The sequence below is a fragment of the Sciurus vulgaris genome (assembly GCF_902686455.1).
Source record: "Sciurus vulgaris genome assembly, chromosome: 12".
Lineage (NCBI taxonomy): Eukaryota > Metazoa > Chordata > Mammalia > Rodentia > Sciuridae > Sciurus > Sciurus vulgaris.
This window is the reverse complement of record NC_136473.1, coordinates 20,458,971-20,476,893: the sequence shown is the minus strand read 5'-3', so window position 1 is coordinate 20,476,893 and position 17,923 is coordinate 20,458,971. Positions and strand designations below refer to the sequence as shown.

Below are 17,923 nucleotides of genomic sequence, written 5' to 3'. Positions count from 1 at the left end.
CGTTTGGGAACTAGAACTGAGGGCAGGGGCTCTTGTGGGGGGAAAGGTTAAATCTGAGGTGTGCAGTAGTAATTCACCGGCATGGAGTAGCTGGTGGAAACCTCAGGAAGACAGGCTGGACTTTTATTGAGCACTTACTATATGTCAGACATTTCCGTAAGTGCTGGGAATACAAAAATAAATAAGGCATCTGCCTTCAGAAACCTCGTCCTCTGTTCTGAACACAACGGTGGTCGATAATGCTCAGTGAGGAGGAAGTCAGAGATAATAAGGACAGATAAAGGGCCTGCGGATTTGTCAATGAAGTGTATCCTTGACCTTCAAGAAGGTATTTTTCAATAGTCTTTGTAACAGAAATCAGATTGAATGGGGATCATTTGATGAGAAAATGGAGACCAGATCAAGAATTCCTTTATTACCAGGATCGTGTGCTCTGGTTTTTCACTGTCCTGGTGTTTAATAAGATTCTTTACTGGCTTCAATTTCGTTTGTGTTACGATAGGAAGGTTCTGATATTTTAATCCAGGTTTGAAATGGTACTAAAGTCAGGTTAAAATTTAGTCACAGGCCACTTCGAAATGTTTCTGAAAGTAGTAAGAATATACAGTAACTGGATACTATATTTTCATGTTTCTTGCCATTCTGATTCAAATGAGATAAGCGGATATGAACAGTACACTTTAAAAATGATTTTAAAAATTTGCAAGAGCCAATAAAAGCTGCTTAAGGATCAGCACTGGGATAATGAAAAGAAGGAATAATATAAAACACTACTATTTGGGGCATCAGCAAGAATTCAAGCTTTACCATCTTTTGCCTATGACAATCCAGGACAGGATCTAGACATGGTACAGATATTTTTTTCTCCCTCCACCTCCTTTTTCTATTCCTATGGAGAAGGGAGAGAGAATGGGAGAAAAATCCCAGGTGCTGATTAGAAAAGTGTCCAGGCTATTATTAATATCTCTTAACATAGTTTCCTTAACAACTAACTCATTTTCTTTTATTCAAAAAAGGGCAGCGGAGTCTGGTGGTTGTGATTGTCTCTGCTTCGCCTGGGTCCATGCCATACACCTTTATAAAGACCGCCTACTTACTTGATCTTCTTTATCATCCAATAATTCCCCACACATTTTGAAATGAGTGAACTGGATAATGTTAGGCTAAGAGTGCTGTTGTGATAAATATACTCACCCCGTGGGCTGGGTAGGGGACTAGAAAGTTGGACACCTGAGTCTTTCATTCTACTCGGGGCTGATTGACCCTGCCACCCTCTGTCATTTACATGTACCAAGTATTAAGTATTCATTGAGTAGAATTGACTTGAGTTGATTAGTATGTTTGGGGACAGTTCCGTTTCTCTCTGTATTTCTGCATCTGGAGATCAGGAACCATTGCTGTCCCTTTATTATTTACAATAATGATCTATTGCTACCCTTAAAGTCCTGCTAAGCACATGCTCAGGTATATGTTGAAGGCAGCCATTCTCCAACAGCACCCAGACCCACCTCTCACCCTGATCCTGATGTAGTAGTCAAGCAGCTGTTCTATACAATTGCAATTGGTAGATGGGGTGCGCGAGAGTCATGAAAAATTGAAATATTTAGTGACAGGCCTATTCCTTTTCTGTAAATGTAAAGCCATTTGTCAAGAACACAAGCAACCAAGCATGTAGATCATCAGAAGCTCTATTGCTCCAGGTTTAAGAAGTTAGGCAGGGCACGGTGGTACACACCTGTAATCCCAGCAGCTCAGGAGGCTGAGGCAGGAGGATCACGAGTTCAAAACCAGCCTCAGCAATTTAGTGAGGCCCTAAACAACTCAGTGAGACCCTATCTCTAAATAAAATATAAAAAAGGGCTGGGTTGTAGCTCAGTGGTTAACTGCCCCTGAGTTCAATCTGTGGTACAAAAAAAAAAAAAAAAAAAAAATAGAAGTTAGCTGTATTAACAGAAAGGGCAGGAAAAAAGTGACCAAATGTATTCTTTCATGGTCAGTATTTTAAAATTGCATCCAAAAATTCTAATGGTTTGTGGTTTTCAATTTTGGTGAAAGATAGATTAGGCATCTAAAAAAAAAATGTCAATCCTATAAATGAGCAGTCTCCTCCTTTGGGCCAAAACGTAGCAGACGGTGCTTTAAAATGAAGATCACCCAGTGCTAGAATGGTTTGGCCATTCTCACCAGGGTCATGGGCAAGGACAGGAAGGAATAGCTGATGTTCTACGAATATAATTACCCGTTTAAAAATGTTTTTTGGGACTGAGTAGCCACTGGTAGAGCACTTGCCTGGTATGTGCAAGGTCCTGGGTTCAGTCCCCAGCATCACAAAAAATTAATAAATATGAATAGTTTTTCTGCAGTCTTGACTCTCCCCCATCCATCCCGTGAGTTGGTACAGCCCACTCCACATTACTGTGCATTCCTTTTGTTTCTCCCCCTTTCTTCCCCTTACCTCTCAACACGCTCGACCACCAGACAGTCAGTGGGAAGCATGAGGCGTGGCCTATGGTAAGGGTTGGGGGGGACGTAGTTCCTCTTCCCCCCATTTTTCACCTCAGTTATTGGATATAAATCCTTATTTACCCCAAAAGGAAAACATTGCATGATAAAAATCTTCGGAGTGAAATATTTGTTCATCATCTCCTTTCTTTAGGTATCTCTAAAGGAAAAGAACCAAAAATATTGCGACCCCCAAGACGACCCCGAAAACCCAAAACATTGAATAACCCTGAAGATTCCACATACTATTATCTACTGCATGTAAGTGGCTCAGGGTGACCTGGTGGGAGCCAGAGTGTGTTCTGAAGGCCAGTGTGCCACACCCGCCGGTCACGGGGAAGGCCTGGCAGACAGAGACGCCTCTCAGTTTCCTCTCCACTGACTTTCCCCCAGCTGAGTCTCTGGGCACTTTCCCGTCCTCTGACCCTTCTTCCTCATGGTCAGACCTCTCCTGTGGTCCTGAACCCGCTATGTTCTTCCAGAAGCCTTCTTTGCTGGTCATTAATCTGAGCTTATGTGCAAATATCAACCCAGAAAGGGAAACCCTTCCTGACGGGAGCTGTCTACAGCGGGCCTCTGTTAAGGAATGCACATCCGTGGGTTAGGAGGAAAGCGGAAGAAAGGGAAGGAAGGGGAGAAGTGGACATTTATTTAGCATCTTAAATTCCAGGTCTAAAACTGTGCTTGCTCACATTCACTGTGATACCTAATGCTAGAAACAGCCTTTAATGTCATATCCACATCTCATGGTTCAGGATTCCAGGACACAGGTAAGCATGTCTTAGCCTCATTTTATGAGGTCTTCTGACTCCACTCACACTTTGCAGAATGGAAACTCACTGGCATCACCCCTGCCAGGCTGCCCTTCCTCTCACGTTCCTCTTCTCCGTAAACCCCACAGGCGTCCACTCGGTTTTCTAAACCAAGAACCTGGAAGTTGTCCTGCCTCTTCCTCCTCTCTTCCATACCTGATTCATTGCTCTCAACTGACTTCTGCTGACAAAGCCTCACTCCAATTCATCTTCCTTCTGTAACCTCCCAGAAACTACCCTTTTTCAGACCACCATCGTTTCTCACCTGGAGTATTACTGAACCCAGCTTACTGCTTCTACTCGCACCCCGACCCCCTACACAGGCTGCATTAGAAAAAAAATTTTTAAACCATAATTTTGATTTTGTTCCTCCCTTGAAAGGCCCTTGAATGGCTCAGCAGCTCCATTAGCATACAGTCCAGATTCCTTCCAAGACCTTCTTTGTTGGACCTGGGACTACTCTCCAGCCTCATGTCCTGGTCTCTCTGTGTCCACTGGCCATAGTTAACTACTTGAAACTCTGCCAGGGAGTAGCATCCTCTAGTGGTCCCAGGCCCCTGTGGGCCTTCCGTTTGCAATACTTAGTCACCCACTCCCAATTGCCACAGAGAGGAGCAACTAACTCTTCTCTACACCATAGAGAACCCAGAAAAATGTGCTGGAGACCAGAGAATTTGTTAGGAACAAATTTCCAACCTCCCAAGATATAATGAAGCTCAAACTTGACTCCACCTTAGTCAGGCTCCTTCCCCTTTTCTCTGGTGATTTCAGTTTCCTTAGAAGGCTTCTCATCCCCCTTGTTGTTGCCCAGAATTCAACCATATAAGTTTTTCTCCTTTTATTTCCCTTGAACAATCTCATGGGCTGTCATGATCTCACTTACTGCTGATCTCTGAATGCTTGTCACTAGCTTAGATCTCTCTCTAGCTCCAAAATTAAATATCGAACTGCCTAATTTTTAAAACATATTCTGTATGAAGATGCACACAGACATGTCCATTGGTGAGTGCACACACTCACACAGCTTTGTTGGGCTATAAGTCACATACCATATAAGTCACCCACTTAAAATAGACAACTAGTGGATTTTAGCACCACCATGACCATAATCAATTTTACCAGATTTTTGCCACCCCTAAAAGAGACCCTACCCATTAGCAGTCACTCCCTTACCCACAAGCCGTAGGTCATCACTAGTTCAGTTTCTGTCTGTATGGGTTTGCCTCTTCTGAACATTCTTTATAATGAGAATCACATGGTATGTGGTCTTTGATGAATGCCCAAGTCATTTTACAAACCAATAATCTATTAACTTGACTCCTCCCTCTTTCCTACCTTCCTGTAATACCATAATATTATAGATTATGGTGACATATTATTATGTATTAAAACTTTTTAATTCTTCTATTTCCTTTAGAAGTCAATCCAAGAAGACAAACGAAGACCAAGGAAAGACAGGTAATGATTGCTTCTAGATTTCAACAAGTCCTCTTGTTCAAACAAAGATACAAATCCACATGTCAAATTATGGTTAAAAATCCTGAGTATTATGTGGATACATTTGGAAGTAATGGGCTCTCAACATATTTTTAAATGTGTTATTTACATGTAATTTACAAGATCTTGCCTACTGGAAACATATTGAGCCAGCATCATAGGAATCACTTGCTGAGAACTCAAACATGCTCTGAATGAACCGTACTATCCCAATACAGAATTTGCTTTTTTCGTCCCATTGAATAGTTTTAATTGGACAATTTGAACATACCCATATTCACAGACTTTCTTTCCCTAAATTCCTTTTGCTTTTTTTTCCTTCAACATGTGCTAAATCTCATGTTTCATCATTTTCGTGAGTTTGTTAGGATTAGCAAGGTTTGTACTTACAAATGTGGCCCATTTAGCTTCATTTGATTATCCTTTTTCCTATATTTCAGTCAATCAATACTTCACTATTTTAATGTTATACCACTGTTTTTTAAAATATTTTTATTTGTAGATGGACACAATACCTTATTTATTTATCGTTATGTGGTGCTGAGGATCAAACACAGTGCCTCACACATGCTAGGCAAGTGCTCTACCACTGAACCACAACCCCAGCCCTATACCCCTGTTTTAAGCAATGCCAACTACTTTCAGACAGTGCTAATAACAAAAGAGGGGTTTTCTACTAAGCATGAATGAACAAAGTTCTCTATTTATGAATTGATGGCATCCTGAAAGTCCATTTATAAACTGGTATCCATAAATTTTAAAATATCTCCCAGAATCCCTGTGACACCTGGTGAATTTTTATGCCTACTAGTTTACATCCTGTGAAGTACCCTCAGACCATAGGGTTCAGCACCACAGGAACCAGACTGCGGCCTGAGTAGATCCAAGAATTCAAATGATCCAGACACAGCCCTGTGTGTGTATTTTATTCAGGAATTAAAATCTAGGGCAGAAATAAATTCCCTAAAAACAAACAGGTAGGAGGAGGCCAGAGGTAAATGAGATCATAAAACCTTGGGTGTATCAATGTACTGATGGCTGATATATTCTAAAAATGCTTAGTGTTTGTGCATAAAAACCAGCTTTTCTGATGGCAGCCCAGGTCAGTTGTGAATACTGATATACTAGAGCAGCGTTATCCCTAGCTGTTCTAGTAACTACTAGTTTTGTGCCAGGTTAAACTAAGATACCCAAGAAAAGCTGCTCCGGCAGCTAATGCTGTCTGTATTCCAGGTAAGAGATGACGAGTCTTTTTTTCTTTTTAATTTATGAGTCATACTGTTTTTTGCACATTTCAAGACTCATTTATATTGACATGTATGTGCTACTCTTAAATTACAGTAAATACTTTAAATAAGGAAAACAAAGATCCTATAACTTTAGGTGAATAGAGAATTGCACTGATGTCATGGCATGTGTTCATTTACAGTCAGGGGAAATTATTAGATTTGGAAGATTTCTATTACAAGGAATTTTTGCCCAGTCATTCTGGGCCGAAGTACCAGAAGACGAATTTAAGAGAACCAAGACAACAGCAAGAACTCCAGAATCAATGCTTTAAGGCTAATGAAAGGTAATAAACTACACTTTAAAATACAGGATGTTCAACTTTATACCCCCAATTCTGTTTTCAAGTAATTTCACTTTATTTATGGGCTAATGACAAAGTAGTCTTACTTCACATTGCTTCTTACAAGGGATACAATGTTTAAAGGTAAAAATCATAAATGTTGCAGTGGCATAATCAAACACCTTCATTTGCTTAGCAAAATTCCAGTTTATACCTGTTCATATACCTGTTTTCTTGATGTCATTATTAATAGCACCCCTTTTAAAAGCGTGTCAGTTGGGATAAACTATAAGCAATATACCATATCTAAAAATCTATGTTGAACTCTAAACAGTAATTTAATCCCTTATTGGTTTTTTAATTCTGCTTTATATTTTCTCAGGATCAGGATATCAAATCAGAAATATTTTGGAGTAAGATTCATAGAAAAATATTTTTGGACTTGAGATTTTCTCCTTACTGACTAACAACTTTGTGACATTAAGTAACTTCTTTTGCAGCTTATTTCCAATTCGGGGATTTTTTTTTTTTTCCTGTGTCCAAAAATTCTTGGTGAAGTTTTGAGATTGAGGATAATAAGACAGAAACATGATAGATGAGAAATGAGAGCAAGGACAGGCCACCAGGAGCTGTTCATCCAGAGTCCTGAGCCAGCACCCTAGCAGCCCAGGGTATTCAGACCCCTTCACTCTTCTCATGACAGTGTGACATGGGGGTTAAGAGCAGAGGTTTTGGAGTCAGAATATCTTAGATTGGGGTCCTGATAAGGCCAGTTGGTGGTTAAGTGATCTTGCTCATGTTTCCGACTTCTTTCAGCCCCAGCTTCCACATCTGCAAAAGGATTTGCTAATAACTGCCTCACTACATTGCCACAGAGATTAAATGTAATGATGCAGCACTTAACACCATAGGCAGCACAGGAGAGGGGGTCCATACATGGTGACTGTTCTCCTCCTTATTTGCTTTTCCAGAATCTACCTGAACTATGATTTTTAACCCTTGCCTCCAAAAAGAAGATGTATTCTTCCATTTTGAAATCAAGAACTGTAACGTGTCGGAGCTTAGAGATGTTCTAGTCTAACCACGGGGTTCAAGTGCCACAAAGGTCACATGACTTGTCTGAGGTCACATGAGAGTTAGTGAGTGAATTAAAGTCCAAGGTTTATACACTCTGCTCCAGGGCTTTTCATTGACTCTCTGCTTCACATTTTGACAGTCAACTCTGCCCCCTCTCCAACATATTCATCTTTCCCCATCCACAGAAACACATCTTCTATAAAAGCATTATGTCCCTGAAATGCTGCCTGTTGTCGAGTGATGTTTATTGATGTGTATTTAGTAACCACTCCAGCAAGGATACCAGCAGCTAGCATTGGTTGAATGCTTAATTCCTTCGGAGCACTGTGCTGTTATCTCATCTAATCCCCACAGCAAGCTGGGGAGGCAATCACTATTATTTGCCCCATTTTATAGATAAAGAGACTAAGTCTACAAAGTTAGAGACTGCAAATAGTAACCTGTATAGTAAGTGATGAACCTGAAATTTTGAATGTGGGACTGTCCAATTTTAGATTCAGTGACTTTAACTGCTATTTGATATTGCCACTTTATGCAAAGCACCATGCTGGGCATTTAAGGAAGGGATGGATACAAGGGAGCATAAGGTATGGTCCTTTTATGCAAGGCACTTGATGGCTGAGGGAAAGTATATTGATATAACAAAGCTAAGGGTAGGGATACGATGCATTGGTAGATCACTTGCCTAGTATGTGTAAGGCCCTGGCTTCAATCCTCAGCACTGCAAAAACTAAAGATAAACAAAGCTGAACAAGGTAACTCCAAGAAGTAAATTTTTTTAAACTAAAGGAGATTATAGACACAAATCAGCCAAAGGCAGTAAGTGAACCTTGAAAAGACTACTTTTAATCTAGATGCCTGTCAACAGATGAACGGATAAAGAAACTGTGTTATGTATACACAATGGAATATTATTCAGCCATAAAGAAGAATAATATTATGGCATTTGCAGATAAGTGGATGGAATTGGAGAATATCATGCTAAGTGAAATAAGCCAGTCCCATAAAACCAAAGGCCCAATTTTTCCCTGATAAGTGAATGATGACATATAATGGGGGTGGAGAGTTGGGGTAAGAGAAGAATGGAGGGAAATGAGATGGAGGGGGGTTATGAAAAATGGTGGAATGAGACAGACATCATTACCCTATGTACATGTATGATTACACAAATGGTATGAATCTACATCGTGCACAACCACAGAAACAAAATGATGTACCCCATTTTTGTACAATGCATCAAAATGTGTATATAAAAATAAAGAAATAAAAAAATAAAAATAAAATTTAAAAATAGGAAACAAAAACAAAACTTTTTTTAATGGCCCTAAAAGACATCTTGGGGCAAGTGAAGAGATGTGAGATTATTATATGTGGGACAATATTGCAGAAAGAATGTGTTGGTATGTGTGTGTGAATACAGTCACACACACACACCAAGTTCTGACATCACCCAGGAAGATGTGAGAAGGCCAAAGAATCAGGGACCACAGCAATAATGAATTGAATGCCTCATGGGTTATTTAAATTGATGAATGAAAATTATATATATTTATGGTGTAGAACATGATGTTTTGAAATATATATACCTTATGGGTGGCTGAATGGAGCTAATTAACATATACACCATCTCACATGCTTATCTTTTGTGATGAGAACACTTAAAATCTACTTTTTTTTGGCAGTTGTTATTAACTATAGTCACCATGCTGTAAAATACATCTACTGAACTTATTCATGCTAAGATTTTGTAGCCTTTGATCAGCATGTCCTCAGTCCTCTGCCCTGCCCCTGCCCTGGTGGCCACACCATTTTATTCTCTGCTTCTGTGAGCTTGATTGTTTTAGATTTCACATATAAGCAAGATAATGTGTTATTTGTCTTTCTGTTCTTGGCTTATTTCACTTAGCATAATGTCCTCTAAGTTTATCTGTATTGACACAAATAACAGAATTTCCTTCTTTTTATGACTGGGTAACATTCCACTGTGTATATAAAACACATTTTTTTATCCATTTGTCCATTGATAACCCTTAGGTTGATTCGATATCTTGGTTATTGTGAATAGTACTGCCATGAGCATAGAAATTGCACATCTGTCTTCAAGACACCCATTTCATTTCCTATGCATATAAACCTACTGGTAGGATTTGGAGATAATTTCATAGGTACCCATTTTATATTCTGAGGAACCTCCACACTGCTTTTCAAAAAGGTGAACTAACTGACATTCCCACTGACTATGCTGGGGTTTCCTTTTATCCATCTCTTCACCAACAATTGCTATCTTTTTTTCTTTTGTGAGACAAGTTCTCATTAAGTTGCTTAGGCTGGACTTGCAATCCTCCTGCCTCAGTTTCCCAAGCTGCTGGGATTATAGGCATGTGCCACAGCACCCAGCTTAACACTTTCTGTCCTTTGACTTTTAGACAATAGCCATCTTTACAAGTGTGAGGGCAGGACTCATTGGGGTTTGATGGTTAATGATGTTGAACTTTGTTTTCCACATACCATTTGGCCATTTGCAGGTCTTCTTTTGAGAAACGCCTCTTCAAGCCCTTTGCTCATTTTTTTAATGGGGTTATTGGTTTCCTTGCTATGGAGTTGTTTGAGTTCTGCATATATTTTGAATTTAACCCCTTGTTGTACGTATGGCTCACAGATATTTACTCCCATTCCATTGGTTATATCTTCACTCTTTTCATAGTTTTCTTCGCTCTACAGAATTCCTTTGATTAGCTGTAATCCCAGGTGTCTAGTTTGGCTCCTGTTGCCCCTGCTTTTGGTGCCAGATCCAAAGTATCAGTGCCCACACCGTGTCTGGAGCTTTTCTCCCAGGTTTTCTTCCAGTAGGTTGACAGTTTCAGGTCTTATGTTTAAATTTTTAATTCATTTGCTTATATGATATGAGATAAGGGTGTAATATCATTTTTTGCCTATCAATACACAATTTTCCCAATACCATTTATGGAAGAAATCGTCCTTGTCCTAGTGTGTTCTTGGCATCTTTATTCAAAAATCAAGTGACTATAAATGCGTCAGTTTATTAATGAGCCCTCTATTCTGTTACATTGCTTTATGTGTCTTTTTCCACTCTCTGTTTTTATTGCAGTAGCTTTGTAGCAGGTCTTGAAATGCAGTGGTCCCTCCAGCTTTGTTCTTTTTGCTCATGATTGCTTTGACTGTACAGGGTCTTTTGTGGTTCCATCCAAATCATATGGATTGTTTTTCAATTCTGTTTTAAAAAGTTGGAATTTTGATAAGGATTGCACTGATTTGTAGCTTGTGTGGGGTGTCAGAGACATTTTTAACATGATTAACTCTTACAATTCATGAAAATGGGATATAGTCCCATTTATTTGCATCTTCCTCAGTTTCCTTCATCGATGTCTCATACTTTTTAGTGTTCAGATCTTTTGCATCCTTGGTTAAATTTAGGGTTTTATTTTTTGCAGCTATTGAAATTGTTTCCTTGATTTCTTTTTCAATAAGTTTTCATGAATTCTAAATAAAAACTGATAGCAGGTAATTAGCGGTTAGAGGGCAACAGGAGATGACCATTTCTTATGTCCTCCTACAATGGAATCTTGTGGGGTTTCTGTTGAGCAGTATTGAGAGATGGGGGTTATTAAGGATATATCCAGATTTTAATTATGGCAAGGAGGTATGGAGAAAATGGAAGGAGAACAAAGTAAGATGGAACAAGAGTACATCAGTTAAGACTAAGAAAATCATGAAAGAAGCATGGGCAGAAAAGAGGTAGGGATACAAGGCGAGAAGCATATTTGGGCCCCATAGACCTCATTCCACTCCTTACTAGCTCTGTCACCTAGAATCTGTTTTCTCATCTGCAGATCAAGGATAGGAAGAATCTCAAGACCCTGCACTACCATTCTTAGAATTAGAGATAATGTGTGCAATGTATCTGGCAAATGGTCACTACTCAATATTCTTGAATTCTCATATAGGAAAATTCAAATCAGGAACTCAAAGGAGAATGCTCCATGATACCTAGTATAAGACCGTGATATTCATTGTAAGACAAAAGACCTCCTGTCAACTCTTCACTGAGCTCAAGATGCCCTGAAAGACCTCGCCTAAAGTTGGTTTTTCTTATAATTCCTTATTCAGAAAAGACATGACCTATTCCACCAGCAGGCAATGTTCTCGCCCTCTTCTTTTATCATTCTTTTCATCCATTTGTTTACACCATCAGTGACCCTGCCTCATTCTACCTCCATCATGTTCAGCTGGCAAACCCTAATGCTGGGTTCATACTGGTTAAACCTATTTTCTACCAGTCTGTACCTGCACCCATGTAGCTGAACATGGCTAAAGATAAGCTAAATCTAATCTCACTTGAAATATATGGACATTCCATTATCCCACCTTCCCAGTCCACTCCATAAGACTTGCTTCTCTTTCCTCAAACCCTCAAAATGTTCACACTCTCAGCCGACAGTCTTCTTTCCATTTTTATCTAGAAAGCAGTAGCAGAGTACAGACACAAGCTTCCACTACCACATCTATCAGCTTCTTACCACTTAGGCATGTGCATCCCTGAACATTCAATGGATGACCCGACCAGCCTGCTAGCTAAAGCCACACCTTCCCATTGTGCACTCAATCCACGTCCTTCCACCCACTCGAGAATATATGCCACGGTTGTCCCCTCTCTCTTCTGCATCTTGGATGTGTGTTCTTTCTATCAAACCATTTCTGGCCATTTGTGAACATAATGCAATCAGAGCCCTAAAAAACACCCTTAATCTTCCTTCAAGACTACCCATTTTTCTGCTCTTTCTTATCATAAAAGAGTAATACGCAAAAGATTTTGCCTCTTCCATGTCCTCTTTTCCCATTCTCTCCTGAATCTCTTGACTTGGGTTTCCATTGCCACCAGTCCACTGAAACTGCTCCTGCCAGAGTCACCAGTGACCTCCATTTGGCCATAAACCATGATCTACTCCCAATCCTTATCCCTCCCTATTAGCAGCATTTAATATTATGATCACTCAGGTTGTCTTTAAACACTTTCTTTGTTGGCCTCCAAGATAGTACTTCTCTTGGTTTGTCTCTTGCCTCACTGGCTGCTTGCCTTTATTCTCCTTTGCTGACCAATCCTCATCTTAAAATATTGGAACGTTCCAGATATAGATAGATAGATAGATAGATAGATAGATAGATAGATAGATAGATAGATAGATGTAAGTATCATGATGTAAATATCATCTATGTACTTGAGATTCCTAAACTGGAGTCTCTGGCCTTCACCAAGATTCATATATCCAATTGCCTACTCAGTCTCTCCTCTTAAATGTCTAGTAAGTATCTCAAACATAGAATAAGCAGAACTAAAATCTTTATACTCTCCTGCTCTCTGCAGCCTTCCCCATCTCATTAAATAACTCCATCTTCCCATTGTTAAAGCCAGAAACCTTGGGGACATTCTTGATTTCTGGTCTTTCACACCCCAGACCATCAGCAAACTCTCACTTCCACCTTGCAAGCATGACAGAGTCCAGCCCATCCTCACCTCTTCCTCTATAACCCTAGTCCAAGCCATTGTGAGTTTTGCTTGAACTACTGCAGTATCTTTTAACAGGCCGACCTACCTCCATTCTGGCAGCCAGCTTCCTCTGTATGTCATTGCTCTACTCAGAACCCCTTACTACTTCTCTTCACTCTTAAGTAAATCCAAGTCCTTGTCATGGTCTCAAAGCACCAAGTTATCCTCCATATTTCATCCTAATTCCTGTGGTCATCTCTTGCTCTCCTTCCCCTTGCTTATTCTATTCAAGCCACGGTGATCTCCTTACTGTTCCTTGAACACAATATGTACACTGTAGTCTTGGGACTTTCCCACTGTTGGCTCAGAATGATTGCCCTTCTGCAAGAGATCTGCAAGACTCAGTCACTCTTTTCCTTCAGGCCTCTCTTTAAATCTCATCTTAATCGAGAGGCCTTTCCTGACCACCATCTAAGACATGAATGGCATTATAGCACACACAAGCACGCTCCCCTTTACCCTGCTTTGCTTTTCTGTATAGCACCTCTCAGACACCTGATATGTTTAAATTGTCTATGTTCCTCTTCCACCCTAGATTTAAAACTCCAGGAAAACAGGGACTTTTGTTCACCCATTGCCTTCAGTGGTGCTCAGCACTTAGAAGGTGCTGAATGAATCAGTTCGCATAGTTAACATTTTCAGGAGCACACCACTTCTCCAGGCAAACTGCAGAACCTAAAGGGAAACATTGGCAGTGTCCCAGCAGTGATCCAGGAAAGCTGGCTGAACAACCCCATTTAAAATATTAAAACATTGAAAAACTAACAGGGCAGAGAGATCCTGTGCAACTAACAGAATGGTCAGAATTAGGGGAGTTATTTTAAAGAAATATTAGGGCAGTTTTACAACTCGAAAGGTGAGTATCTGTTTAGGCATCTCGAGGTTTTCCGTTTGACCAAAGTGTCTTAAAAATCGGGGTACTAAAATAAATTGGTTGTGAATTATTTTTATCCAAGAGGAAGTTCGCCTTTCTGATCTATGCCTTCTGATGCTTTGCTTAGCTCTCACCTAAACGTGGAGTCAACAGATTCCATTTTGAAAACCTGCTGAGAGAATTATGGCAGATGCATTTGGCCATCAGCCGGACATGTTGATGGTGTCTTTCTTAAATGAAAGCGGTTGGTGGGAAGTGCCAGGAAGAGGAACCGCCTTAGTAGGGGTGGGTGGGGATGCACCGCGCTGCGTGGCGCCGCTGACACTCGGGTATCTCGCTCGCAGGTGCTGGGCAGCAGAGAGCCCTGAGGAGGAGAAGGAGGAGCCCGAGAACGGGCCAACAGCCAACCCCTACGATTACAGGAGGCTCCTGCGCAAAACCTCCCAGCGCCGGCGCCTGGTACAGCAGTTGTAGCGCAGCTAGTGACGGGCCACCGCCGTCGGAAAGAGCTCAAGCCTGAGGGACTACGGGGACCAAAGCGCGGAAGTCTGGGGCGCTGGCACCTCCAGGGGCTGAAGCGCGGTCCTTGCGCAGTCGCTGCTCGAGCCCCTCAAATGCTAGGGCCAGCCTTCAGTGCTCAGGACGAGCCCAGGCGCTGCGCCCTGAGAGCGCCCTCACTCCCCTCTCCCGACAGTTCTTCGCTTGGAGCGGCCCTGTCCCAATTCCCCTAATGTATCTCTATTCAGACTCTTTCTGTGAATCCAACTGCATCTGAGCTGTCACCATCCCCTCTCTCATTTGGGGTGACATCAAAGGTTTTTTTTCTTTATTGCAAACAGGCCTACCGGACAATTTCAGTGGGCTGAGTCTTCAAGAACAAAGCCCGGATGGGAACGAGGAAGATGAACTTCAACTCAAACTTGAGCTTTCCTTTCTCGTGGTCGTTAAGATTGCTAAATAAAGAAAGCGTCTTGAAAAATCCGTGGTTTGCAGGGCAGGCTCACCAAGTTCCCTTTGGACCCGGTTTCTGCTGTGCAGATGTACTGGTGGCAGCGACCAGAGAGGAGAGCTAGGCGCCTCAGGTCTCCATTAGCAAATGCCCTTCCCCAGCCACCTCAAACACACACACAATCTAAATCACACACCCCCAACTTGTCATGCAAATGCGGCCTCCAAACAAATCTCCAAACACCACACACAAACGTCCTGCCTTCCTAATCACTGTGGCTTACTTTGGTCTCGCCTAGAAAAATTGCAACTCCACCACTGAGGGGAACTGTCAGGCTTTAGATTCACCTACTCAGAGATTTGGAGCAAGCTCCCCTGCTCCGAATTGGGGTGTGCTTAAGATGAGGGGGAAGAGTAGTGCCCGAGCAGAGGTTGCATTCGTCGGTTGACTGCAACTTAATTTAAAAACCGGGTTAAGACATCCTTCAGGTCTCCGCAGCCTGGAAAAGGCGGGGAGTGGGGGGCGGCATGGCGAAGTGATTCCATGAACTACTGAATCGGAAGAAGTGTTCTGGTGGGACTGGGTTTGTCCTTTCCCCGTGTGCCCTCGGCTCCTGCATCCAGGGGCCAGAGCCAGAGGACGCTGGGGAAATATTGGGAGCGCGAGAGAAGGAGGGTGCGGCGGGCCGAGAATGTTTGTTGCGCCGCTTCTCCAAGGCTTGTAATATTCTCTCCTGAGAGTTAGCTCTGAAAGCTCCCCAGAGATTGGACTTGGGCAACCTCTCCTTTTTACAGAAGCCCAGCCCAGGGGAAACCTCCCGCTGGAACTGGGACAAACCCTGAGTTGAAATGCACTGTGTAGGCCCTGCTCCTTTCCTGGGTTAGCGCCCTGACCTCGCTAGGGCTCCAGGAGATGAATCACCCCTGGTTGTGTGGACCCACGAAGTTGTCTGACCTGGTCCTGGCACCGGCGCAGCGGGGCACATAGCTGGGTCTAGGGGTAGTTGCAAGTGTCTACCTTGAGGTTGCCCGGTCCCATCTACCCCTACCCACCTATCCATCCACCGCAGGGAGACCCTCTGCAGGTGCATTGGGGAGGATTGAGTTCGTTGCAAGGCCCACTCTTAAATCCAAGCATCCCAGGTGGCCCCTGCAGAACAGAGAGCCCCGGAATCAACTCTTTCTTGGAGAGGGAGGTAGCAACTCCTAACCCTAAATTCCCTGCTTTTCCCTTCGCCCTTCCCCCACAGGTTTTTGTTTTGTTTTGTCTGTTTGTTTGTTTTAAGTGAGACTGGAAAAGAGAATGGCCAATGCTTGGGTGAAAGGTTGCCAATTTTGTTTTCTCTTATATTCGTTCCCTTTTTCTGTCCTCCCTCTTTTTTAGCACCCTTCCTCCTCCTTCCCTCCACATTTAAGCACTGAAAGGACGCAGGGGAAAACTTGCGCCAGATAGTCTTTCTTTGACCCGGACTGCGACGTGACCTCTAGGTAAACTACGGACAAGGAATAGGTCATAGCAAGCAAACCATGCCCGCATGCTGCCCTTGGAGTGCTGGGTCTCTCCCCTTGTTCGGGGAAGGGCCTTCTTTCCAAAGCTTCTCCCGGGCGCTGGCCCGCCTTCTCTTCCCATTTGTTGGCTGTCTCCTTTGTGAACTAATGACTGTAATTATTACCTCCCTTCACTCTTTTGTTATCTCCAACCCTGAGCCTAAGAGAGGGGGCAATGGGCTCTTTTGCAAAATGAAAGTCTTTACAGAGCAAATTGCTGTCTAGGGAGGGATGGGGTTAAGGAAGGGCAAACCAGATCCCCCTCTGCATCTGAAGAAGGGTGTTTTAGTAAAATTAAAAAATTTTTAAATACCACCATCAGATACAGAGTACTCCGGGGCTGGATGATGGCGCTTAAACAGTAGCAATTTTAAGTCATTGTATTTTTAAAAAATCAGTTAATTTCGGGTGTTGAGATTTCTACCGTCATCTTTCGAAATACCCGTTTCTTCCTTGGGGTTTTTGTGCAAACACGAGCATTAAACGTTTGTTTTCTTAAGGACCTTTTTATTTTCGAGCACTCATCCATAGTAGAAAAGTTCTGCAGTCCCAGCCTGCTGTTTTGGAGAGAAATATGTGCAGGACTTAGTGTGGATTTAAATAAAGAACTAGGTTCACTGATTCATATGTGAGGGGCGCACAAGAGAACTGCGGAGCTGATCTTCCCACAGCCCAGATGACCAAATCAAGAAGTCTCTTCTTTTCTTGGAGTTGTAACCTTTGTTAAGTCGAAAGTCAGAAACCCGAGCGCCTGACAGGGGCGGAGTTAAGACCTGGGTTCAAGACCACTGCGCTCTCCCTGCCTCGCCCTGGCTTCTTCATAGAGCCAACTCAGCACCACTGGTAGGTTAGGACCCCAGCAATGACCACCTACCCCACCCCTGGGTCCCACATCAACAGCGTGGATCCTATAGTTCCTCCAGGACCTGATGGACTCGGGCTCGTGGAAAGAAGACAAAGTTTAGTGGAGAGCATCAGCATCGACAGAGGCTAAAATACCCAGGGAAACAAGATTTGGGCCTGTACTCAGCCATCACGGGCCCCAAGACACCTCTCCTAAAAGAGGATCCAGCGGTGGTAGCCAAGACAAAGAATCCAAGAGTCTCTGCTTTGGCAACAGCTTTGGTGACTGCCTCTAAAAGCAGAGAAAGAATGCTCTGTGTGAACACAATGGATCAGCGATGGAACAAGACTTGGGGAATGCAGACACCAGGCGAGGCTGAACACATCTTTCTCGCCATTTATACATATATTCTCTTTCGTTCATATTCTCTCTCTCTCTCTCTCTCTCTCTCTCTCTCTCTCTCTCTCTCTCTCTCTCTCTCTCTCTCTCTCTCTCTCCAGACTCAGAGCTGCGAGTTGTAAAAGTTGATATCCACTCCCCACTGCCAAAAGAAGACCATGGGAAATCCTTGGAGCAGCTTCCCTGTTTAACCATTTTTAGATAAAGAAAATCATCAGACAAGAAAAGATTCCGGCCTTCTCACATTTATTAGAAAAGGGCTCTAATTCCCACCAAGTCTCAGAGA

The 17,923-nt window shown here is 42.4% G+C and overlaps 1 protein-coding gene across 1 annotated transcript in view; it reads left to right on the top strand.

Moving 5' to 3' along the window:
* The window catches only part of MYO3A (myosin IIIA), a 224,368-nt gene extending 209,497 nt beyond the window's left edge, over nt 1-14,871 (top strand). The window contains 4 exon segments of the mRNA XM_079107812.1: nt 2,657-2,763; nt 4,732-4,772; nt 6,241-6,384; nt 14,243-14,871. Coding sequence (XP_078963938.1) covers nt 2,657-2,763; nt 4,732-4,772; nt 6,241-6,384; nt 14,243-14,372 — 422 coding nt within the window. The 3' untranslated portion in view covers nt 14,373-14,871.
* The last annotated feature ends 3,052 nt before the right edge of the window (nt 14,872-17,923 follow it).